The 25,104-nt window shown below is 39.4% G+C and overlaps 1 protein-coding gene across 3 annotated transcripts in view; it reads right to left on the bottom strand.

Annotated features, from left to right (window-relative positions):
• pals1 (protein associated with LIN7 1, MAGUK family member) overlaps nt 1-25,104 on the bottom strand; it is an 84,679-nt gene that overhangs the window by 5,713 nt on the left and 53,862 nt on the right. For all 3 annotated transcript variants that reach the window (XM_033026900.1, XM_033026898.1, XM_033026897.1), the window contains exons 4-11: nt 23,774-23,982; nt 21,445-21,522; nt 20,243-20,389; nt 5,943-6,104; nt 5,732-5,809; nt 3,805-3,988; nt 3,029-3,100; nt 1,084-1,155 (exon numbers count right to left, since the gene is read on the bottom strand). In XM_033026900.1, coding sequence (XP_032882791.1) covers nt 1,084-1,155; nt 3,029-3,100; nt 3,805-3,988; nt 5,732-5,809; nt 5,943-6,104; nt 20,243-20,389; nt 21,445-21,522; nt 23,774-23,982 — 1,002 coding nt within the window. The remainder of the gene's footprint in view (nt 1-1,083; nt 1,156-3,028; nt 3,101-3,804; nt 3,989-5,731; nt 5,810-5,942; nt 6,105-20,242; nt 20,390-21,444; nt 21,523-23,773; nt 23,983-25,104) is intronic.

The following is a 25,104-nucleotide window of genomic DNA, read 5'->3' as shown; positions in this document are numbered from 1 at the left end:
ATGCCCACTCTTATGTCACATGAAAACATTCTGCCCAATACAGTTGCATCAATTAGGGGTTAGAGTGTTTTGAAATCACTGTAAAATTATTTATCCTCACAGGGTTTTCAAAAATAAATGTATTTTTAATAGCAATAAATTCATGTTACTGTCAAAAATACTAAAAGCTGCGTTACATTGTTTAAGAGAATACAGTTACACGGTAAATAGACTCATCAATTACAATGCCCTCCATGGTTAAAGAGGCAGCTGTGTTCTTATGCTGTAAAGATGTCCAATTACTGTGGGGATAGGAAAAATGAAGAGAGTTTTCTGGCCCTATACTGTTAGAACCCAAGGCAACCTTTTTTTGCATCTCAATTTCCAAAGTAACTCTAAAGTGGTTCTCTAGTTCCCAATCAAAATCACATACATAACCAATTCAGTCCGTTTTATGCAATTGGTGCTCCCTAGTTCATCACTCACTTATACCCAATTCACATCATAGAAACATGTATTAAAGTAGAAATACCTGCACACAAAAAAAATTCAGTGGCATCATTTGTAATGCGGTTTATATTAATTTTGAAAATGACACATTTTGCTCAATCCTAACATTCATCCTTCCCTCCTTAGCCCACCTGAACACCCACTGTAATTTCTTCAACTCATGGTTTCTTCTATTAATGTTCTTATCAGTTCACCCTCTCTCTTTCCTACAGAAAGCTAACTCCAGACTACTGAGCTATTTGGTGCAAGACTTTTCTGCTTGAATGTAGCAAAGACCCAGAATCACAAGCATAAGTGCAAAGGTTGAGGGAAACAGGTATTATCAGGTCCACTGGCAGCTTTGCAATTAGCCATGACCAAAACTGAAGTGGAAAGTAAATAATCTCCAGTGTTTACTGAAAATTCAATAATACTAAACAGCCTGATAAATGTGTGAAGTATCGAAGGTTAACATCTGTATACTTGACAGATCTTGAACATGTTTGAAATGCAAAATCATCCAAGTTTAAATATTTAGAATGTTATCTCAAACAATGGCTTTATTTAACCAAATCCAATTCCTCACATTATAAATGTACTTTTTTTTTTACATACCATCAGTTCGATTAGCATTATACAACACTTTTTTTCGCTTCTTCTTATTTTTCTTAGCACACCAAAGTTTACCTAAAAAATAAGTGTTACTCAATCATGTACATTTGAAATAAATTTCAAAGTCAACTATTAACCAAATGACATAACATTGTCAGAGGTAAGAAAGAGCAAAGTAAGAATTAAAATTATTTGTTTTCAACAAAGCAGGGAGAATCTAAATGTGGTGAAAACTGCATGACATCTTTGATCCTAGAAAAAAACAGCAAAGGAGACCTGCCTTTGCCCACTGTTGGTTCCATTCTTTGACCCTTTCCACTAATAAGGCAGCCAATGTTTTACTTCAAGGAGTTAATCACTCAGAAAATTATAATTGAACATGCCTGCTACTGCTTTCCAGATCACGTTCTAATGCAACCTCGTGTGGTGTGTTGTCAAGTTTTGTTTGGCAATGCAGCCAAGAAGTGGCTGGGATATTTGTCATGTTGATGGTGGTAAATGCAAACCTTTTTGTCAATTAATGTAAATCCATATCCTTCAGTTATAGGCAAAATTTTCCAGGGAGATTGGACAAATAGATCTATGGATATTTAAGGCAGAGATTGACATATTTTTGATTAGTAAGGGTGTCAGAGGTTATGGGGAGAAGGCAGGAGAATATGGTTGAGAGGAGAAGATAGATCAGCCATGATTTAATGGCGGAGTAGACTTGATGGGCCGAACAGCCTAATTCTGCTCCTATAACTTATGAATACTATAACTACAAGAAGAGTATCATGATTATCATTGGCAGATGATGCAACAATAGCAATGATTTTGGAAGTTTAGCATTTTGTTGTTGACTATTTGAATCGACCAAGATTTTATTATTTTTGTAATGCCATAATCTTGTCACTTCTTTGAACTAAAAACTATATATAATAATTACATTATGATATTAATTCTATACGATAATGGTATTACAACATATGATATCCAAAGGACTACGTTCTAATCTATTCTGATTTGGATGATATTTTCCAAAATATGGTCTATGAACTCAATATAGAATATCAACTTGAATCTCCAGGCTTAATAGCAGTAATTACATTTTCATGAAAACAAATGAAAAATTGCAGTACACTACCCAATACTCACATCAGGGCAAGAAAGGTTCTATATATTTAAGATGATTTCAAACAGTCAAGCTGTTTTTAATGCTTGAGAAATGCTCCAACGTACTATTAGTGTCTAAGCTGTAATTAGCGCAGTGCACAAAATAAAGACGAGGTGTGACAAGATTATGAAGGCATTACAAAAACAATATTGTTATATATACACGCAAAATATAAATGAGCAAGATTCCACTAATCATATAGGTGGTAAATGAGCTGGTCATTAGCACAATTATACTGCAGCAAGGGTATCAGATCTGTGGTAATTTAATAAGGGTAATCAGTTTAATTGTGAAAAATAATTAATTGGAGGCTAATGAACTGGGAGCTGTTTTGATGCATTCAACTCCAAACTATAACCTTAGAGGAAGAACAAAATAAAATAAATAAAGAAGAAATAAGTTTAAGAAATCTCCTTTCCTGTTTGCAACATTGTGCTTTATCATAGAAACAATAGCTGAATGAATTTCATGTTGTATCTAAATTTTTTTCATAACACTGGAACATTGTTGTTTGAATGCATTTCGGCAATTGGACATTCATAATCAATCATAGAGAGTGACTATTCGGTGTCAGCTTATTTCATTCCGATGTCATAGGAAATGGTCTCCAGTTAGCATGATGTAGTTGTTGCGAGATAATGCCTCTTCCTGCTCCCTATTACTGCATACAATCGGGTTTTAAAAATAAACTGCTCATAGATGTCACTTTCAATCTCAAATATGAATGTAACCTTCAATGTGAAAAAACAATTTTCCTTGAAATTACTTAAATTTGAATTTTTATTTCCCAACCTGTTTTTTCAGGCTCCTTGTCTTCTTCTATTGTTTGTTTCATGGCCTCTCTTTGTTGCTGGAAGCTCTTCCCTGTTTTCATGTGAAGGAAATAGATTCACAGAAAATGCACAAAAAAATAATTAATACTTAAAAATTATAATTTATTAGAAAAGTTTATTTGCTTGTCCAATCCAAAAAAGTAAATTTATCACGTATTTTTAACCAAGCATGTTAAAAGGCAAGCTTTTCTCTGCGGGTTATTTAAAGGAGACTACATAAATTCAACATAATAAAGCCGGCAGGTTTCAACAACTCAAAAGGATCGATTTAAACACCATCTTTGTTGCTTTAAATTTTTAAGGAGTAGTAAATAATTTCATCTTGCATTGCACTCAAGCTGTGCAAAATGGAATCCAGGTCTGTTGATCCCACAATTCCTCAGGTCTGAGGAAGGATCTCGACCCAAAACATCACCTATTCCTTCGCTCCATAGATGCTGCCTCACCCGCTGAGTTTCTCCAGCATTTTTGCCTACCTTCGATTTTTCCAGCATCTGCAGTTCTTTCTTTAGTCATGTTACAATGATGACATTCAAACACTTATGCCATGATGAAATAGTATCAACAAACCTTAAAGAAATTTGATGGAACAGAAGGCCAAATGCAATACTGTTCCCCAAATCAGGAACAATCTGAGACATTTATGTGAAGCAAATTTTTCTCTTTACCATCAAGAAAGGCAAAGTATACTTTAAAAAAAAACAGATGAGAAATGAAATTATATGGGGGTTCTACCTGGAACAAGCCCAGCTAATGGCTGATTGTCTTCATCTCCATCTCTATAAGCCTGCCACCAGTTGGGGTCTTCTTGACTTATTACATGAAGTATGTCTCCTTTTTGGAAAGACAGACCCAATTCACGACAGGGAATGTATGGATCATCCGAGGGGTCATAATCAAAGTGGGCTTTTACATGCACCTGAAAAAAAAATGTGATTTCATATATAATCAACATTTAGAGTCATAGTCACAGCACACAAAAAAGGTCCTTTGGGCCAACTCATCCATGCTGATCAAGATTCCTCATCAAAGGTAGTCACATTTACCTGTTTGGCCCACATCCCTTTAAACCTTTCAATTCCATACACTTGTCCTAATGTCTGTTAAATGTTATTGTACCTGCCTCAACTACTTCCTGTGACAGCTGGTTCCATATCTCCACTACAGTCTGTATAAAAAAAGTTGTTCCTCAGGTTCCCATTAAATATTTCCCGTCTCACCTTAAACCTATACCTTCAAGTTCTTGATTAGCCTACTCTGGGGAAAAAGACCCTGCATTCTATTCCCCTCTTGATTTTACACACATCTAAAAGATCACTCCTCAGCCTCCTGCTGGGAGTAAAGCTAGAAGTCCTGCTGGGATGTTAGCTAGTCAAGAGTATTTAATTGTCATGTGTACCGAGAACTGATCAATGAAGTTCTTACTTGCAGCAGCTTAACATGCCTATAAACACAATACTGGGTGGTATGGGACTTTTCATGCAAGCTGCCTTTTTGACACAGTACCTCAGATAGATCCCGTCAATAATGTGGAAGACTTCCAGAGCTTTGTGTGGAACCTTATCAAAGGCCTTGCTGAAGTCCGAATAGACAATGTGTATGCCCTCATCAACTTTCTTGGTTTCTTCTTCATAAAAACCAATCAAATTTGTGAGGAATGATCTCTCACACACAAACCAGGCTAACTATCCCCAATCAACCAGTCTTTCCAAAGGAATACCCATCTTATTCCTCAGAATCCTCTCCAATAACTTTCTCACCAAAGATGTTAGGCTTACTGGTCGAAAGTTCCCAGGTTTTTCTTTGAAGCCTTTCTTAAATAGAGGCACAACATTAGCTACCATCTAGTCTTCTGGCACCTTACCCACACATGATAGGAATTCATATATCTCAGCCAGGACTCCTGCAATTTCTTCTCTAGCTTCCTAACTCCTACAATTTCTTCTCTGAATTCCCATTTCGTAGTCTTCATTGCATTTAAGATTTAGAAAAAAATCCGCAAGCATCGCCATGCACCCATACCAAGGAGCCTGATATCCAAGTCGTACTGTCTGATCAGTATTTTTGTAATGTTACACTAAGGCATTTTCCAGGGCTTGATAAAAACGATTCAGCAGGAACCCAGGTATGTAGACCAGTTCTTTGTCATACAGCAAATTTTACCAATCTCCTCCCGATTAATATTTGCCTGACAGCATTCGCCAAACAGGAAACAGAATAACTAGCCCAAAGTCTAGTTAACAAAGTTTAATACAATAACTTTTTTTAATTGTAAATATATTCACTGTAGTTAACCTTTGCTCTTCTAATATACTGGCTGACGGATTACACAAACTTGCCGTTTTGAAACGGGAAACTTGTACGGCGAATCATTGACCAAGAAAAACAAATCTTCCCCATTTTGTCACCTTGTCTCAATAACTTTCCTACCCCACCACCTCAAATATGGGTTGTTAAAAAAAACATTCTGCCGTACATCCACAAATCACAAATGCTCACTTTTCAATGGTTCAACTATTTTAAAGGTTAACAGATTCAGCTGAACTATTAGGACTACCACCAGTTTGCTAAAAGAATAAGATACATTCAAATACAAGTTTAAAAAATAATTCAGATCAGTCATGGTTGGGTTCTTCAGTCATTTTATTTAAATCTCACTTACCACCATTTCCTTGGCAGGAGGAATCTTTGTCTGCTGACTGGGAATCAGCACAAAGGTCAGCGTACCATGCATCTCAGCCTATGTACAAAGAAAATGTTGGTTGATTTTATATAGAGGTGACCATGGACCCAAAGATCACATATGCACTTGCAAAGAATTTCAAGGTTCAAAAGACCATACAGTTTTAAAATGACAAATAAAAATCACATACCAACAAGTCAAACACCTCATTAACATCTTTTCCACGAATCTCAATTCCATTTATTTCAAGAACTTCATCTCCTTCATGCAGTACATCACTCTTCTCTGCAGCTCCACCCTTGACTATTCGACTAATAATCACAGATTCAACATCATTACGTACCGTGGCACCCTTAAAAAGGAACACAAAACAGCACGTTATTCAGGTTGATGGTGAATTAGACAGGCTGAATGCAGAGATTCTGGTTGAATCAACTGATGCCATGAACTTATCAAGGAGGGGTAATAAAATGACCCATGGTGCCTATCCTTGTGAGAAGCAAGAAAAAAGATAAATTCACAGTTCTTTGTCCCTAGCGATCCCCTTGTCAATGTCATAGATAAATCTCCCGTTGAGAGGAATGTGCTCAACAATTATACCCTAGATCACATTAGTAATAACCATGTACCTGAATTTCTCACATTTTTATTAACCCGTTTCTAACATCACGAATCACTGGTGGAACAAACAACCAGTATTGTTTGAACTGGCCTCCAGCTTGCAGCACCTTCTTGAAGAGAGGAAGGGTTGCAAAAAAACATTTAATGGCAGTTTTTATGACAAGATTGTAAGTGCAAAAGTTTTGAAAAGGGCCACTAGATGGAGTTAGCATGCTGTACTGAAATGAAGGACATGCCAGATGAAATGCATGAGAAATAAATAGTGAAGACATAAATATGTTAAAGGAAATCAATTTAATACTTTCCATTGACTTTTGCTGAATGCAGTAATGAGCAAGGTTACAACATGAACGTGTCATTGACATATTTTCAGAAGAAATGATAAACGCAAATAAATGCTAAGTTTACAATTTAAGCAAAAAACAAACAAACTGTTGCTATAATCTCAAACAAAATACGAACTGCCTTGGGAACTCAGCAGGTCAGGCAGCAATTGTGGAGGAAAATGGACAGATGAAATTTTGGGTTGGGAAGTCTGAATAAAAGGTCCCGACCTGAAATGTCAATTGTCTATTTCCTTCCACAGATGCTGCCTGACCCACTGAGATCCCAAGGCAGTTCGTATTTTGTTTGAGATTATAGCATCAACGGGCTAATAATGGGAAAAAAGCTCATACTTAAATTCTGGAAAAATGCGCCCACACCAACAATAAAAATGTGGATATCAAATATGTTTGAAACACTACATCTGGAAGAGATGAGATTCCTCTTAGCAGGCAAAGCAGACCAATTCCAAAAGATGTTGTCTACGTTTTTGGAACTATTACAAGCATGAGGTGCAATAGTAATCTAATAAATAAATAAATAAATAAATGGTGCCAGGATCTGTAAAACAACAAAAACAGACTTGGTTGGTAGTCCCCTTTCTGCGGAGTTTAATGTTATAATAGAGCGATTGTTTCTCCTTTCTTTTTCCTTCTTTTCTAGGGTCTACTTTCTTTCTTTACTTCCTTCTCTAACTTCCTTTCTAAGGGGCTTTCTTTTCTCAACACTCTCTTGCACCTTCACGACTCTTGCGCACTTTCCTTACTTCCTTTACTTCTATCTTTTTCTTAAAGCTCAAAAAATGAAGCTGTACAAAAAAATGTATTAAGACATATGTGTTGTGTATTATTGTAACTTACCGTACTTCTAATTAAAAAACAAATAAATAAATAAAAAGAGATTATAGCATCAAGATTATGGCTTTATCTTGCACTAAATGTTATTCACATCATCTCCTTTATCATGTATATGTACACTGTGGATGGCTCGATTGTAACCATGTAATGATTTTTACTAAGGTACACAAAAATGCTGGAGAAACTCAGCGGGTGCAGCAGCATCTATGGAGCGTCTATGGAGCGTCTATGGAGCATCTATGGAGCGTCTATGGAGTGTCTATAAAAATCTAATGATACAATGATACAATTTATTTGTTGTCATTTGAACCTCATTGAGGTTCAAACGAAATTTGGTTTCTGCAGTCATACACACAAGAAAAAGAACCAAGACACAACACAATTTACACAAACATCCATCACAGTGAATCTCCTCCTCACTGTGATGGAAGGCAAAGTCTTATCTCTCCCCTGCACTCCTCATTCTCCTCCCGATGTCAGAGTCAAAGCCCCCGGCGGGTGATGGTAAGTGTCCCGCGGCCATTAAAGCCGCGCCGGGTGATGCAAGCCCACGCTCCGGGTCTTGGTGTTGGAGCCCCCGGCGGGTGCTAGCAAGTCCCGCGGCCGTTTAAAGCCATGCCGGGCGATGTAAGGCCACGCTCCAGGTAATTTTCAACCCCGCAACTCGGGTGGGAGAAGTCGCCGTTGCGGAAGCCCCGAAAAGCGGTCTCCCACCAGGGACCCGCGGGCTCCCGGTGTCACCGTCCACCAGACCTGCGGTTGGAGCCTCCGAATCTCCGGGGTCGGGTCGCAGCAGCGCGCCACCACAGCTCCTCCCGCTCCGAACTCGGCCAGCTCCATGATGGTAAGTAAGTCCGCAGCTCCGCGACTGGAGCCCCAGGTTGTTCCGGTTGGAGGCCGCTCCACGGTGCTAGGCCCCAACGACAACGGAGACCCGACAGAGGAAAAAGTCGGGTTCTCCGTGCAGGGGAAATATTTTAAAAGTTTCCCCACCCCCGCCCCCCGCCCCCACACACATACCCAGTTTTAAAATAAAAGCGCTTTAAACTACATTCAAATGAGACCAAAAAAAAAGAAAAAAAAGACAGACGGACTGACTGGTTAACACGCAACAAAAGATTTTCATTGTGCCTCGGTACATGTGACAATAAACGAAACATCTGCAGTTGCCTGTGACAACATTTTTAAACAAATAAGTAACAGGGACTAAATCGCTTCTGCCAGGCTTGTGAATTGAATATAAATCGTTCAATATTCACTGATATACTTTAGTACATGAAGGCAATTATTTCCCATCAACTTCATTCAATTTGAAGACAAACTTGAGTTTGCAGAATCAAGCTCACTGGAGAACGACACATCTTCAGCAATGGACATCTAAACGGATACGTCCAGATCTGCAGTAATTCAACACTTAAATCTGTGTATTTAAATAGGAAAATGGCCTTAAAATATGACTTCTTACAAAACTGTTATTCCAAATTGGTTTTAGCCAATGTATTTTTAAAACATCATCTCCATTGTGTCAATTCACACACAGGAAGCTCTCATTGACAGCAATGTGGCAATGACTAGATTTTATATATATTTAATGCTGAATGGAGAATCAATATTGATAACTTTAATTTGCTCACTCTTTGAAATATTACCTTTGGATTGTTTTTAATGTCCACCTCAACAGGCAGGCAGTCTCTAAATAATACCTCATCCAAGGAAGGGACGTCAATCAATGTGGTACTCCTAGCCTACTGCATGGATGGTGAGCATAATAAACTGAAGAATCCTTTGGCTGGAGGCCAAAGGATTCTTGGGTTATGCAAACATGTATATCAGGAAAACGATGGAAGGAAATTTTGTTCTCCCTTTTTTATATTGATGCTCTTAATATATGAAACTGAACTGTTATGAACAAAAATGATAGATAAATATCATAAATGTTGTAACAATAGTAAAAGCACTTAACAATAGGTAGCTTGCACTGCAACTGAGCATCAACATTTTCCAAACAAGCATGTTATAGCCCCATGGAAGCAGCAATTTCCTATAACCAACCTTTCCATTTACTTCAAAACATGCCCATTTTGATGAACATTCTATAACACAGACTCCAATTTTCATTTCTCCATAGACCTCATGACCACTTCCTGCATTCTCCATTACAGCAACATGCAATGTTTTGCATAGCACAGCTCCATCAGCTTTTCCTTTCTGTCTGTTTTCATTTTTGTCTTATTTCTATTCCTTTGCAGATTAGACGCAATATTATCAAGCTTTCACCAATCTACTTCTACCAACAACACCAACTTTTAACATAGTCTCTTAGTTTTCACCAAAATTACAGTTCTGTAACAATTAACCCCAAATCTCTTTCCATGGATGTTGGTTGACTTAAGTATTTCCAGCATTTTCTGCCTTGACTATGAATTAAAGTGGGCAAGTCCAAGATATATACTGAAGAAATGACATTAAGAGATTGATTTACTTCAAGTAGGATTTGCAATTAAATTGCCTGCAATACTACAATGAGATGAGACAATGGCTTAAAGATTAATGTTCTGAAAGTCAAATCGCATTTGCAAATTGTTCTGTACAAGTACTTTCAAACTTTGTTTCTAATCCAAAACTATTTAGACAATTCTTGTTAGGCTCTTTATCCTTGCAAAGTTTTCAAACTGGTAGTATTTCTGATATTTTGAAATGAAAAGTTCCAGAAAATATTCTCACATAAAGTGTTCTACCTTTTTGAATATTCTCCCCGAATATTAGGTCGCCTGACTACTTTATGTTCTGTAATATTCGATATCAGATGAAAAATCGTTCTATAAACCTTGCTCATGGAAAGCATACAATAATTTAAATATTCACTGGTTCATAAGTTCATAAGTCATAGGAGTAGAATTAGGCCATAGAATCAAGTCTATTCTGCCATTTGATCATGGCTGATCTATCTTTCCCTCTCAACCCCATTCTCCTATCTTCTCCCCATAACCTGTGACACCCATACTAATCAAGAACCTATCAATATCCTCCTTCAAAATTTCCATTGACTTAACCTCCACAGCCTTCTGTGGCAATGAATTTCAGGTTCGCCACCCTCTGACTAAATAAATTCCTCCTCTTCTCTTTTCTAAAGGTATGTTCTTTTATTCTGAGGCTATGGCCTCGAGTCCTAGGCTCTCCTACTAGTGGAAACATCCTCTCCACATCCACTCTATCCGCGCCTTTCACTATTCGGTCAGCTTCAATGAGGTTCCCCCTCATCCTTCTAAAGTCGATGGAGTACAGGCCCCGTGCCGTCAAACGCTCATCATATGTTAACCCAATCATCCTTGGGATCATTTTTGTAAACCTCCTCTGGACTCTCTCCAAACGCTAGCACATCCTTTCTCAGATATGGGGCCCAAAACTGCTCACAATACTCCAAATGCGGTCTGACAATGCCTTATAAAGCCTCAGAATTACAGCCTTGTTTTTATATTCCAGTCCTCTCTAAATAAATATTAGCATTGCATTTGACTTCCTTACGATTGATTCAACATGTGAATTAACATTTTGGGAATCCTGCACCAGCACTCCCAAGTCCCTTTGCACCTCTCTCCCCATTTAGAAGAGTCTATGCCTTTATTCCTACTACCAAAATGCATGACTTCACACTTTGTCACTATATTCCAATTGCCACTTCTTTGCCCTCTCTCCCCACCTGTCCAAGTCCTTCTGCCGAGTCCCTGCTTTCTCAACACTAACTGCCCCTCCACCTATCTTTGTATCATCTGCAAAGTTGGCCACAAAGCCTTCAATTCCCTCATCCAAATCATTGATATACAAATTGAAGAGTAGCGGCCCCAGGACCGACCCCTGCGGAACACCACTAGTCACTGGCAGCTGACCAGAAAAAGCCCCTTTTATTGCCACTCTTTGCCTTCTGCCATCCAATCAACCTGCTATCTTGCTATCCATGCTAGGAATATCCAAATATTCACTGGTGAGCATCTATTGCTTGCCCCAAATCCCCTTGGAAAGATGGTCAGCCACCTTTTTTGGACTGCTATAGTCCTCTTGTGAATTCCCAGTGCTGTGAAGTGGACACTTCCAGGATTTGGCATTGACTGCAGCAAACAAAGCTCCGATATCCACCCTACGCTGGTTCTGTCCCATACGTCTCGGATGCTGAAGTCAGATTTGCTTTCACGAGGGTAAAAATTCTTGGAAATTGGCCGAGATGGAGTCATGGACGAGTTCGGAAATTGTGCGCCAACAACTGGCCACAGCATTTGCTGACATTTTCAGTCACGGAAACCGGCCCTTCAACCCACCAGATCTGCACTAAACATCAAGCACCCATTCAGATTTTTGAGACTCCCCACATTGTCAACCATTACCTTCAGATTCTACCACGCACGTACACACAAGGGAAACGTTTACACCTACCAATTAACCTACAAACCTGCACATTTTCGGGGTATTGGAGGAAACAGGAGCACCTGGGAAAATGCATGCGGTCCCCGAGAGAACATACAAATCAACCAACAGCATCTGATATCAGGATTGAACCCAGGGTGCTGGAGCTATCGGGCAACAGCTGCAGCAGCAGCTCCACTGCATTGTCCTCGGGTCATTCTGTTAAAGATGGAGTCACTGAATATCAAGTGGGGAAAAATGTACAAAGAATGGTGTCAACTATTATTAAGCTCTTTCTAAGGAATGAGAAGAGTCAACTCAAGATTTTTGGAGGTCTTGAGGTGACAAAGCCAGTACAGAAAAGATAATAATAATAAATTGAATTTATATAGCGCTTTTCAGGGACTCAAAGTCGCTTTACAAGGCAAGGCAAAAAAAACAAAATAAAACAAACCAAAAAATGAGCAACAATTCAAGCACAGATGAAAAGGGAGGGGGACGTGGGGCTAAGGATAGGCAGAGGTGAAGAGATGGGTCTTGAGGCAGGACTGGAAGATGGTGAGGGACTCAGAATTGCGGATCAGTTGGGGGAGGGAGTTCCAGAGCCTGGGAGCTGCCCTGGAGAAGGCTCTGTCCCCAAAACTGCGGAGGTTGGATTTGTGGATGGAGAGGAGACCGACTGATGTGGATCTGAGGGGCCGTGAGGGTTGGTAGGGGGAGAGGAGGTCAGTGAGATATGGGGGGGCCAGATGGTGGAGGGCTTTGTAGGTGAGGACCAGGATTTTGTAGGTGATCCGGTGGGAGATGGGAAGCCAGTGAAGTTGTTTGAGGACTGGAGTGATGTGGTGCCAGGATTTGGTGTGGGTGATGAGTCGAGCGGCTGCGTTCTAGACCAGTTGGAGTCGGTTGATGTAGCTGGAGCTGATGCCAAGGAGAAGTGAGTTGCAGTAGTCCAGTCGGGAGGAGATGAAGGCATGGATGAGTCTTTCAGCAGCGGGGGGTGTGAGAGAGGGTCTGATTTTGGCGATGTTGCGGAGGTGAAAGAAGGAGGTTTTAATGACATGGCGGATGTGAGGCTCAAGGGAGAGGGTGGAATCAAAGATCACGCCAAGGTTGCGGGCCTGGGGAGATGGGGAGACAATGGTGCCGTCGATGGTGAGAGTGGGATTATTGATTTTGCTGAGTGTGGATTTGGAGCCTATGAGGAGGAATTCTGTTTTATCGCTGTTAAGTTTGAGGAAGTTATGTTGCATCCAAGTTTTTATAGCTGACAAACAGGAGTTGATATGGGAGGGGGGGGGTTGTGGGGGGATTTGTTGCTGAGGTAGATCTGGGTGTCATCGGCGTAACAGTGGAAGTCCAGGTTGAAGTGGCGGAGTATCTGACCAAGGGGGAGGATATAGATGATGAAGAGGAGGGGGCCGAGTACGGAGCCTTGGGGAACGCCTTGAGTGACTGTGGCTGTAGCAGAGGTGGTTATGGAGAGAGATGAAGTGGGATCTGTTGGAAAGGTAGGAATGGAGCCAGCTGAGTGCAGTACCTTCGATACCGAGGTCTTTGATAGGTTAATGCCATCAGGGTGCTCAGGCAAATAATTTATTAAATGGTCGACATACTTTACCACTTGAACAGAGTTTCTGTATGGTACTAATGCATAGGGAGGCGGGTTCTCTGGATACTTTCAAGAGAGAGCTAGATAGGGCTCTTAAAGATAGCGGAGTCAGGGGATATGGGGAGAAGGCAGGAACGGGAGTACTGATTGGGGATGATCAGCCATGATCACATTGAAAGGCAGTGCTGGCTCGAAAGGCCGAATAGCCTACTGCACCTATTGTCTATTGTCACAGCTTCAAGGTTCTCCAATTCTGACCATTGGGCCAGAGATTCCAAATCGTTATTGCATTCCGATGGCATTGAATGTCTTCAAGGAGACTAGGAACACATGGCTTCCTGTTCACTTGATAATCTCTTCCCACAACAAAGTGTCTGTTTCAGGGGTTTGGAGTTGGGCATGTGAGCCATACGGCCCACCAAGTGCCGCAAACTGAGGGCAACTAGGGATGTACTGAGGATATTAGTCTGGGGGAGGACACTGATCTTGGTTCACTAGTACCGTTGGTGAATTTAGAGAATTTTCTAAAGACAGTAAAAGTGGAATTTATCCAGTCCCAAGATGCCTGCTGTACGCAAAAGGGGGCAGTTTTCTGATTGCACACTTCATCTTCTTTACCAATAAAACAAGATGTGGTATTTAGAATTCTTTTCATCAACTATTTCGAGATATATTAAAGAACTCCATGAAGCAATTTATTTGCTCAAATAAATTGTACTGGTGAAATATATTAAAACGAAACAGCACAAGTCAAGTCATGATTTAGAAGGGTGTGCACCATTATTTCATGTCAGACTGCCCTTCTGTTTTTTTTATGTAAACAGGTTCAAAATTGCACATCAGTGACTCAAAAAATGTCACCATACCTCTTCACAACCACAGTAAGGTCACACCATGGAAATAATCCACCCAGCTCCACAAATCCCATGCTAGTTCATTGAATGAGCAGTCCCGTAAATTGCACTCCCCCAGTCTCTCCACAGAGCCCCTGTAATTCCCCCCCCCCCCTTCAAGCACAAGTAGCAGGGGGATGGGAGCATGAGCAGAGAGTCAGAGGGGTGTAAAATGAGGGTAGAAGCAACAGGTAGCAAGGTGAAAAGTGGCAGGCAGACAAATCCAGGGCAAAAATCAAAAAGGGCCACTTTTCAACATAATTGTATAAGGGGTAAGAGTGTTGTAAAAACAAGCCTGAAGGCTTTGTGTCTCAATGCAAGGAGTATTCGTAATAAGGTGGATGAGTTGAATGTGCAGATAGTTATTAATGAATATGATATAGTTGGGATCACGGAGACATAGCTCCAGGGTGACCAAGGCTGGGAGCTGAACATCCAGGGATATTCAATATTCAGGAGGGATAGACAGAAAGGAAAAGGAGGTGGGGTAGCGTTGCTGGTAGGAGAGGAGTTTAACGCAATAGAAAGGAAGGACATTCGCTTGGAGGATATGGAATTGATATGGGTAGAGCTGCGAAACACTAAGGGGCAGAAAACGCTAGTGGGAGTTGTGTACAGGCCACCTAACAGTAGTAGTGGAGTTGGGGGTGGCATCAAACAGGAAATTAGAAATGTGTGCAACAAAGGTAAAACAGTTATAATGGGTGACTTCAATCTACATATAGATTGGGTGAATCAAATTGGCAGGGGTGCTGAGGAAGAGGATTTCTTGGAATGTATGTGGGATAGTTTTCTAAACCAACATGTAGAGGAACCAACGAGAGAGCAGGCTATTCTAGACTGGGTATTGAGTACTGAGGAAGGGTTAGCTAGCAGTCTTGTTGTGCGCAGTCTTGTTGGGCAAGAGTGACCATAATATGGTTGAGTTCTTCATTAGGATGAAGAGTGACATAGTTAATTCAGAAACAAGGGTTCTGAACTTAAAGAAAAGTAACTTTGAGGGTATGAGACGTGAATTGGCCAAGATAGACTGGCAATTGATTCTTAAAGGGTTGACGGGGGATATGTAATGGAAGGCATTTAAAGACCGCATGGATGAACTACAACAATTGTTCATCCCAGTTTGGCAAAATAATAAATCAGGGAAGGTGGTGCATCCGTGGATAACAAGGGAAATCAGGGATAGAATCAAAACAAAAGATGAACCATACAAATTAGCCAGAAAAAGCAGCCTACAAGAGGACTGGGAGAAATTCAGAGTCCAGCAAAGGGCTTAATTAGGAAAGGGATAATAGATTATGAAAGAAAACTGGCAGGGAACATAAAAACTGACTGCAAAAGCTTTTATAGATATGTGAAGAGAAAAAGATTAGTTAAAACAAATGTAGGTCCCTTGCAGAAGAAACAGGTGAATTGATCATGGGGAACAAGGACATGGCAGACCAATTGAATAACTACGTTGGTTCTGTCTTCATTAAGGAAGACATAAATAATCTGCCGGAAATAGGAGAGATGGAGGAACTGAGTGAAATCCAGGTTAGTCGGGAAGTGGTGTTAGGTAAATTGAATGGATTAAACATAGAAAATAGGTGCAGGAGTAGGCCATTCAGCCCTTCGAGCCTGCACCGCCATTCAATATGATCATGGCTGATCATCCAAATCAATATCCCATACCTGCCTTCTCTCCATACCCCCTGATCCCTTTAGCCACAAGGGCCACATCTAACTCCCTCTTAAATCTAGCCAATGAACTGGCCTCAACTATCTTCTGTGGCAGAGAATTCCACAGATTCACCACTTTCTGTGTAAAAAAAGATTTTCTCATCTCGGTCCTAAATGGCCCCTCTTATCCTTAAACTGTGTCCCCTTGTTCTGGACTTCCCCAACATCGGGAATAATCTTCCTGCATCTAGCCTGTCCAACCCCTTAAGAATTTAAGTTTCTATAAGATCCCCCCTCAATCTTCTAAATTCTAGCGTGTACAAGCCGAGTCTATCCAGTCTTTCTTCATATGTAAGTCCTGCCATCCCAGGAATCAGTCTGGTGAACCTTCTCTGTACTCCCTCTATGGCAAGAATGTCTTTCCTCAGATTAGGAGACCAAAAGGCCGATAAATCCCCAGGGTCAGATAGACTGCATCCCAGAGTGCTTAAGGAAGTAGCCCCAGAAATAGTGATAATTAGTGCATTAGTGCATTAGTGATAATTTTTCAAAACTCTTTAGATTCTGGAGTAGTTCTTGAGGATTGGAGGGTAGCTAATGTAACCCCACTTTTTAAAAAGGGAGGGAGAGAGGAAACGGGGAATTACAGACCAGTTAGTCTAACATCGGTAGTGGGGAAAATGCTAGAGTCAGTTATTAAAGATGGGATAGCAGCACATTTGGAAAGTGGTGAAATCATTGGACAAAGTCAGCATGGATTTATGAAAGGTAAATCATGTCTGACGAACCTTATAGAATTTTTCGAGGATGTAACTAGTAGAGTGGATAAGGGAGAACCAGTGGATGTGTTATATCTGGACATTCAGAAGGCTTTCAACAAGGTCCCACATAAGAGATTAGTATGCAAACTTAAAGCACACGGTATTGGGGGTTCAGTATTGATGTGGATATATTATATTATTAAAGCTTTATTTCAGACACAGGTCCATATAACACATCAAACAGTACAAAGAATTACAAAGATACATTAAAGAGAGTGGCTGGCAGACAGGAAGCAAAGAGTAGGAGTAAACGGGTCCTTTTCAGAATGGCAGGCAGTGACTAGTGGGGTACCGCAAGGCTCAGTGCTGGGACCCCTGCTATTTACAATATATATTAATGATTTGGACGAGGGAATTGAATGCAACATCTCCAAGTTTGAGGATGACACGAAGCTGGGGGGGCAGTGTTAGCCGTGAGGAGGATGCTAGGAGGCTGCAAGGTGACTTGGATAGGTTGGGTGAGTGGGGAAATGCATGGCAGTTGCAGTATAAGGTGGATAATGTGAGGTTATCCACTTTGGTGCCAAGAACAGGAAAGTAGACTTTTATCTGATGGTGGCCGATTAGGAAAAGGGGAGATTCAACGAGACCTGGATGTCATGGTACACCAGTCATTGAAAGTAGGCATGCAGTTGCAGCAGGCAGTGAAGAAAGCGAATGGTATGTTAGCATTCATAGCAAAAGGATTTGAGTATAGGAGCAGGGAGGTTCTACTGCAGTTGTACAGGGCCTTGGTGAGACCACACCTGGAGTATTGTGTACAGTTTTGGTCTCCTAATCTGAGGAAAGACATTCTTGCCATAGAGGGAGTACAGAGAAGGTTCACCAGACTGATTCCTGGGATGGCAGGACTTTCATATGAAGAAAGACTGGATAGACTCGGCTTGTACTCGCTGGAATTTAGAAGATTGAGGAGGGATCTTATAGAAACTTACAAAAGTCTTAAGGGGTTGGACAGGCTAGATGCAAGAAGATTGTTCCCGATGTTGGGGAAGTCCAGAACGAGGGGTCACAGTTTAAGGGGGAAGTCTTTCTCTGTATTAAATTCCATCAACCATTCCTCAGTTCAACCAATCAAGATCCTGCTGCAATTTTGACAACCATCTTCATTATCTACAATACCACCCACTTTGGGTAATCTACAAACTTGTGGATTTCCAAACGTTATCTAATGAAGCCCCTGACTAGAAATTGCTAGTCTAACACTGCAACTACCCCTACCCCTTCACACAGAGAGTGGTGAATCTGTGGAATTCTCTGCCACAGAAAGTAGTTGAGGCCAGTTCATTGGCTATATTTAAGAGGGAGTTAGATGTGGCCCTTGTGGCTGAAGGGATCAGGGGGTATGGAGAGAAGGCAGTTACAGGATACTGAGTTGGATGATCAGCCATGATCATATTGAATGGCGGTGCAGGATCGAAGGGCCGAATGGCCTACTCCTGCACCTATTTTCTATGTTCTATGTTATCCTTTTGAAGAGCACAATTGAATCTGCCTTTGTTAACACTCTTTCCCATCCTAGGTCACACAGAATTCAACTGTCTTGAAGTAAACTTATTCAAGCTTCTACGCTACGCCATAGTAAGAGACAAAGAAAGGGAGACATCTTTTGTGTGTCCCGTGGATATGCTAACGGAAAACATCTCCATACATCTTAAATATTTTAATTTGATCTATTGCTTCTAAAACTCAATATCAGTAAAGTTGAGCTGAAAGAATAAACATGAAACAATTAAGAAAAAGTTCACATTCAAACATTGCTTCATAACATTGTGTTATTGAATAACAGTTTTGCTGTCAAGGACATCATCTACACTGACATCCCTCTACATTTTGGCAATTTGTTACAGCTCTTTTGGCCTAAGAGTTGGAACACTCAGAAATGTCCCTCCATACTTAAAAAATGTCATCCTCTTGGGGTACACACTGCTGAACCAAGAACCTGGTATATACACTTGATTCCACTGGTCTCCTGCAGTAATGAAAAGGTGATCTCATTGCCAGAAACCTAGTGTGCTAGTTACTTCAGAGCAATATCTGGTCTCGTCAAGAGCCGTATCACCAAAGTGGGGAAGTCAGCTGCTTCTGGAGGAGTCAATGAGAGGGCTCATAGAATCAGGTTTTCTGTCCCCATGTGGAGCAGGTGTTGAAAGAACTCTAATAGCCTATGAGGGCGGCATAATCCATTTAAATTATGTTTTGATTTCTTGAGATAATTACTGAATTGATCTGGTTTCTCTAGATCTATTTAAACTTTCAAACAATTTGGTAATTGTCTTAAATGTATACATCTTAAAGATTGTAAAATTACTTGTTAAACAATGTTTAATATTAAAAATCAGTAGCTACAGCTTCTGTAGTTATTTCTAGCTACAATCATCGAAGCCAACAATTATTAAAACATTCAGCAGAAAATCACTCAAATTCTGCTGGCTGTAACAGTTTGAAATATCAAATGTGCTCAAAACTAATTATTCTTGTATCTCACAATACTGATTTGCAGTTTGCTGTTGCCATTCTGGGAACTACAAAGACTGTTAGGTTGGATGTGACAATCTTCAAAGTGTCCACAAGGTACAACCTCAATGTCAGAAGCAACTTCAAAATCCCACACAAGGAAAACTGCAATTGTGTTTTTAGATTGATGGAATACTTATCCATGCAAATCAAAGAGTACTGCTACCAGAACTTACTTTTCAAAACAATTATCATATGCTTTATTGCAAATATTTCAGTTTAGCAAGGTGCTCTGATAACATTTAAGGTAAATTGGTATGTAACAAAAACCGTCATTGAAGTAGCTTAATTAACAATTGTTAAGATAATGCAAGCCAAGAATATTTCAACAACATAAGGGTGTGTTATTTCAACTGCCCAAGATTAGCGATAAGCAGAATTATATTTTGAAATGTAATTCAAATGTCTCTTGAACTAATATTTTGTGAAATTATCGAGCTTGGCAGAAGTAAAAAAATGATATCTTAACATGTTAATAGTTTGCATTTGAACATAGATTCTGACAGTTAAAATTCTAATATTGATATTATTTTCTATGGAGTGAATGGACAGAAACATCACCAGTACATTCCCTTCACAGATGTTGCCTAACTGGCTGAGTTCCTCCAGCATTTTGTGCTTTGCACAAGATTCCAGCCTCCGTAGTTTCTTGGTCATAATTATTTTAAAAAAAATTGTTTCATTGAATATTCTGTGCCCGAGAATAAAGTGCTGCATTCAACTGAGAATACTCAGTTACTGTCGTGCCTCACATCAAGCTGAAGTGAGCAATATTTGATACTCACAAGGGGGATATCACGTGCTTTTTCAATACGAACAATTTTCACAGTTTCTCCTCCATACTGTGCTACCCTCTCATAAACACGGTCATCATTTTGTGATTCCAGAAGCATTTCCTGCTGAGCCACTCCATCATGGGCTAGAAACAGTGCCTGAAATAATCAAATCAAACGAGCTTAAAATCTGCACAGTTCGAAGCCACCTCAGTACCATAAATCTGATCTATTTCCTCATTTTACTTAGCAGAAATATTATACAATGATTCTTCATCCATCACCCAGTCATCTGGTTAAGGGTACTAGTTTTGTCATTTTTTCTAATGATTGCAGTAACATATTCAGTATTCTCACTGGAATGATTTTGCTTTACTTAACGTTAGCTTTCAATCAAATCTCTAAAGAATTAAAAGTATTTGCCTACATTAACGTTGCACCTGTTGAATGGCATTACACACAATTTATTTTTATCGGAAATAAAATATGCAAGCAATCCATTTCCAAAAGGCAAATCATAAGAAAACCGTTTTTCAAAAAGACCCCAGGAGAGAACATATTATTTGCATACTTTGCCTCAAAACACCTCCACAGAGCTACACGCAATCTATTTTAAACATTGCTACATTTCTTTTGCCAACAATTTATACATTTTCTGGAATTGAAGGGATGACTGCAACAAACTACTAAGATGTATAAGAATGCATGAACAAAATGTGAAAGAAATAGAAGGAACTGTCAAACGTCATCGTCTTTCATTATCCATTGTTAATTGTTCAGAAAATGATAAAGTACGCATTGAAATCATACTTATTATTGGTTTCCCATCCAACACTTAAATCATGATATTCCCAAGTACATCAGTGAGCTAAAATTTCCTTTGCAAACTGACATTCCTATTCACCTAAATAATACTAGTTGCTCATTTAATACGAAGAAAAAAATAAATATTTAATTTAAAGAATATTAAATCGCAAGATTTCTTTACTTAAATACTTGGCTTTCAAATTATTTCATGACAAATCCTGATTATTCCTAAAACAGTCAAATGCCATAAAATAAAAACTTAAAATAACAAAGCTATTCCTGCTAATTGAAAAGAAAAATCAATATAATATCAAAATTTAAATTTCCCTAATCAGCTTTACTCTATAATATGTTTGAAACAAATTTAGTGATACAAGAAGTAAAAGCAAAAACTAACAAGTACATACGTCAAAGAGTGGTGAAGCAAGAAGTGCACGAAGTTCATGTCCATCCTTCTGGTGACTAATGGTCAAAACCTTTTGGACCTAAAAAGAAAGAAAAGGCAGTGTAGAGTATCTCCAATAGCAGTGTTGTTGTAATATATTTTTCCTATGTACCCTACATTGGTCTCACAGGAATTTGCCCGTAGATTAAGGAAGATTCAAAATATGTGCAGATTAAAAGATACCTTAGTTCTACCAAAAGTAAACTGATCACTAATGTTATTGAAATGTCTGTGGACTTTAAGATATGGGGTGTCCCTGCAACAAAGGACAGTAACAGAAATATATGGGTCTTCAAGCCTGTTCTGCTGTTCAATACAAGCATTGATGATTCTGCATCCCAAATTCACAAAGCCCATCTTCATAGCCTCGTTAATCCACTTATTAACATTTCAGAGGATTTTCGTTCAATGAGATCACCTTTCTCTCTTCTAACCTCCAATGCATACACATCAATCTTATTCTTTCATTCATCAATATCTCAGGAATCATTGCAGCAAATTCATACTGCAGGAATTTGAAGGCAAGTTTATAAAATTAAATATTGCAAATGGTTAACCCCTAAAATAAACAAGGTCAGGTGGCATCTATGTGGCAGAAACAGAACTAATGTTTCTGGCCAATGAGGATTAACTGTTCTTCTTTACATATGTGTTGCAGGAGCAGGGGACACCAAAACCACGATATAAGAATTGTATCAAAGACAGCCTCAAACGCATTGTGCCCAGAACAGAATAGGCTGGTGTACTTTGACCAAACGGGGCTTGCATCAACTTTGAAGGCAGCCAACGGGACACCAGAGCCAGAGAACACAGGAAGGCCTCAGCATCTGCACCTGCCACAGTGTCTTTTTCGTGTCCCCACTGTCCAGATCGTACACCTTGAGGGCTGGTCTTGTCAGCCACACTTAGGCTTACCAATAAAGGCTGCACAAATGGCATCATAAAATCAGACCATCAGATGGCCATCCAACGACACAGCAGGAATAGTTTCCAGAAATTTTAGCAGAATTATTATTTATTTTAAATAAGGTCTTATCCAAGTTTATATCTCAGAAACATTTACACTTTTACTAATCAAATGTAGTTAACATTGATCAGTACTTGTAAAAGACTGCAAAACCAGATTTTCTTTCTCAACTTTAAGTGGCTTGAAGCATTTTACAAAGTCCCTTGCGGAGTCTATAGTAAAGTAATAGTCAAGCATTGAGGCACTAACTGGTTGACACAAAGTTTCTTCAACCTAGCAAATCTTCCCAGTGTTTTTCACTAAACATTTTTTCAAAAATGCTGGAAGCATTTGAAAGTTGATTCCACGAGACATTGAATTTAAAATGGAAACAATGCGATTTAGCCTACTCTATGAACTGATTTCAAATCATGTACAGAACTCTGCCCCCACAAGCTCCAAAAATATATTGAACAAGTGCCACATCATAGGATCAACACTGAGAGAGATAATACAATGGAGAGGGAACCCAACAATCATGGAAGTACTTAAATATGAGTTTCAGAACTGTAAGTTATGGATGTATAAATAAGCAAGTGCAAGATTGTTAAGTTAATGGGAATTTAGACTTTAGTTATAATGTAATTACTCGCCCAAAGTACCTCATAAACCTATGACGATCATCAAAAAGGACAAAGAATAATCTTGCCATCTGCGTGTTTCTCATCAAATCGTCAATCACAATATACTTGGAAGCACATTGCTGGACCTTCATTGTCTCTAGGTCTAAATCCTGGAAATCCCTGCCCAACATGACTGCAGGAGTTCTTACACGGGAAGGACCGGTTCAAGGCAGCTCATCACCATATGCGAGAGTAATTAACGATGAGCAATAAATGCTGGCCTTGCCAGAAATGCCCAGATTCCAAAAATTAATTTTAACAAAAGGAATCTGTAGATCAGTATCCGTATGTATATAATCAAGATAAACCTATGATTTTCCAAAACTTATTTTGTTGACCAAAATGTAATAGCTCAATAAAAAACAACTTTACATCTATCTTTTGCACAAACCAGATATCTAAATATTTAAATTAAAATTCAGTAACTGTATGAAGACCTTAAAATAGAACATGCATACTTAATTGACACATCATTTGACATACCGTGGAAATGGACCTTAAACGTTACCATCGGAACATTGCTAATATAGGGGAAGAAATTCATCTATGGTTGCCTGCTTTAGACTTTAGAGATACAGCACAGAACAGGCCCTTTGGCCCACCGAGTCAGCGCCGGCCAGCGATCATCCCGTACGCTAGCACAAATTTAACAGTTGTCCTACCTCCAGGGATAGTTCTTGTGCATTGGAGCTTATAGGGTAAGGTGGACTCATCTTGTGCATATGAACTGCTACTGTATTGTGAATGTTGAAGGCATTTTGAAAATCCCGGTTCTGAACCAGCTGCAAAATGAGTGCCACATCATCCTGACTCTGACTGTCAACCAGGTTGTGCTGTATATGTTTTAGAGAAGTCAGCAGTTCATCTACTTCTGAAAATTAAGAAGACAAAAGCCTTGTCAGTAGATTCCTTCACAAAGCATGTCATAACTCTTCTTTGTAAGCAAGAATCAAATAAATTAACAATTGATAGTAAACTGTGACTCAGAGATTAGATTAATTGATTGAAAGATAAAGCATGGAAACAGATCCTTCGGCCTACCAAACCTACACTGGCCATCAACCCCTGTTCACACGGGTTCGATGTTACCCCACTTTTGCAGCCACTCCCTACACACTCAGAGCAATTTACAGAGGCCAATTAACTTACAAACCGGCATGTCTTTGTCATATAGGAGGAACCAGAACACCCAGAGGAAACCCAAGCAATCATAGGGAAAACCTGAAAACTCCACACAGACAGCACCCAAAGTCAAGATTGAACTCGGGTCTCTAGAAATGCCCCAATCCCAATTCTCAGTAAATTAACTGACTGATTCCCAACATGTTATCAACTTGTAAGCAAATTAACCCATAAAATAGTTTAGCAAAAATGAGTAGGGTGGAAAGGAGCAGCTAAGGAAAATTACATGGAAGAAGTCAAGTGAAGTTTGGTTTGGGTTCAGTGATATCCTCTTCCTGCATTATATTATCTTCCACGATTTGAACAGTTTGGAAAACGAATACCTTTCATAAAACCTTTCTTAAACCTTTCATAAAAAATTAGCTGTGGAGAAATTGTGGAAAAACATTTAGTAGAGCAATCTTTCAAAGAGAAGGATGCTGGACAGATATCACATTTGGACTGCCGACATCTTACATTATTCATTACAACTTTTACATAATGTTGTTTACCTTAATTGATAACTTTAATAATTGAAAAAATGTTTAAACTCACATTGATTTTCAATGACAACATACGCTGATATATAAAACAAATAATGGAAGTGAAACAAAATATTTCAATTGAAACGTTCTTGGATTTTGTCAGGATCAGCCTCCATCTTTGTGGAGTCAATGGTCTGGGAATCTTGTGTTCGGATTGTTAAAAGTCAATTTTTGGCTATGGAATGCATTTCCATTTCGCACATCCAATTACCATCAGCTTTAGAACAAGTGTTCTAACAATGCTCAGAATGCAGATAGAATTATTCCTTCTGCCTGCTTCAATCAAA

Source organism: Amblyraja radiata, chromosome 9, assembly GCF_010909765.2.
Source record: "Amblyraja radiata isolate CabotCenter1 chromosome 9, sAmbRad1.1.pri, whole genome shotgun sequence".
Taxonomy (NCBI): domain Eukaryota; kingdom Metazoa; phylum Chordata; class Chondrichthyes; order Rajiformes; family Rajidae; genus Amblyraja; species Amblyraja radiata.
Note: the sequence above shows the minus strand (reverse complement) of the source record. Positions and strands in the feature narration are given on the sequence as shown.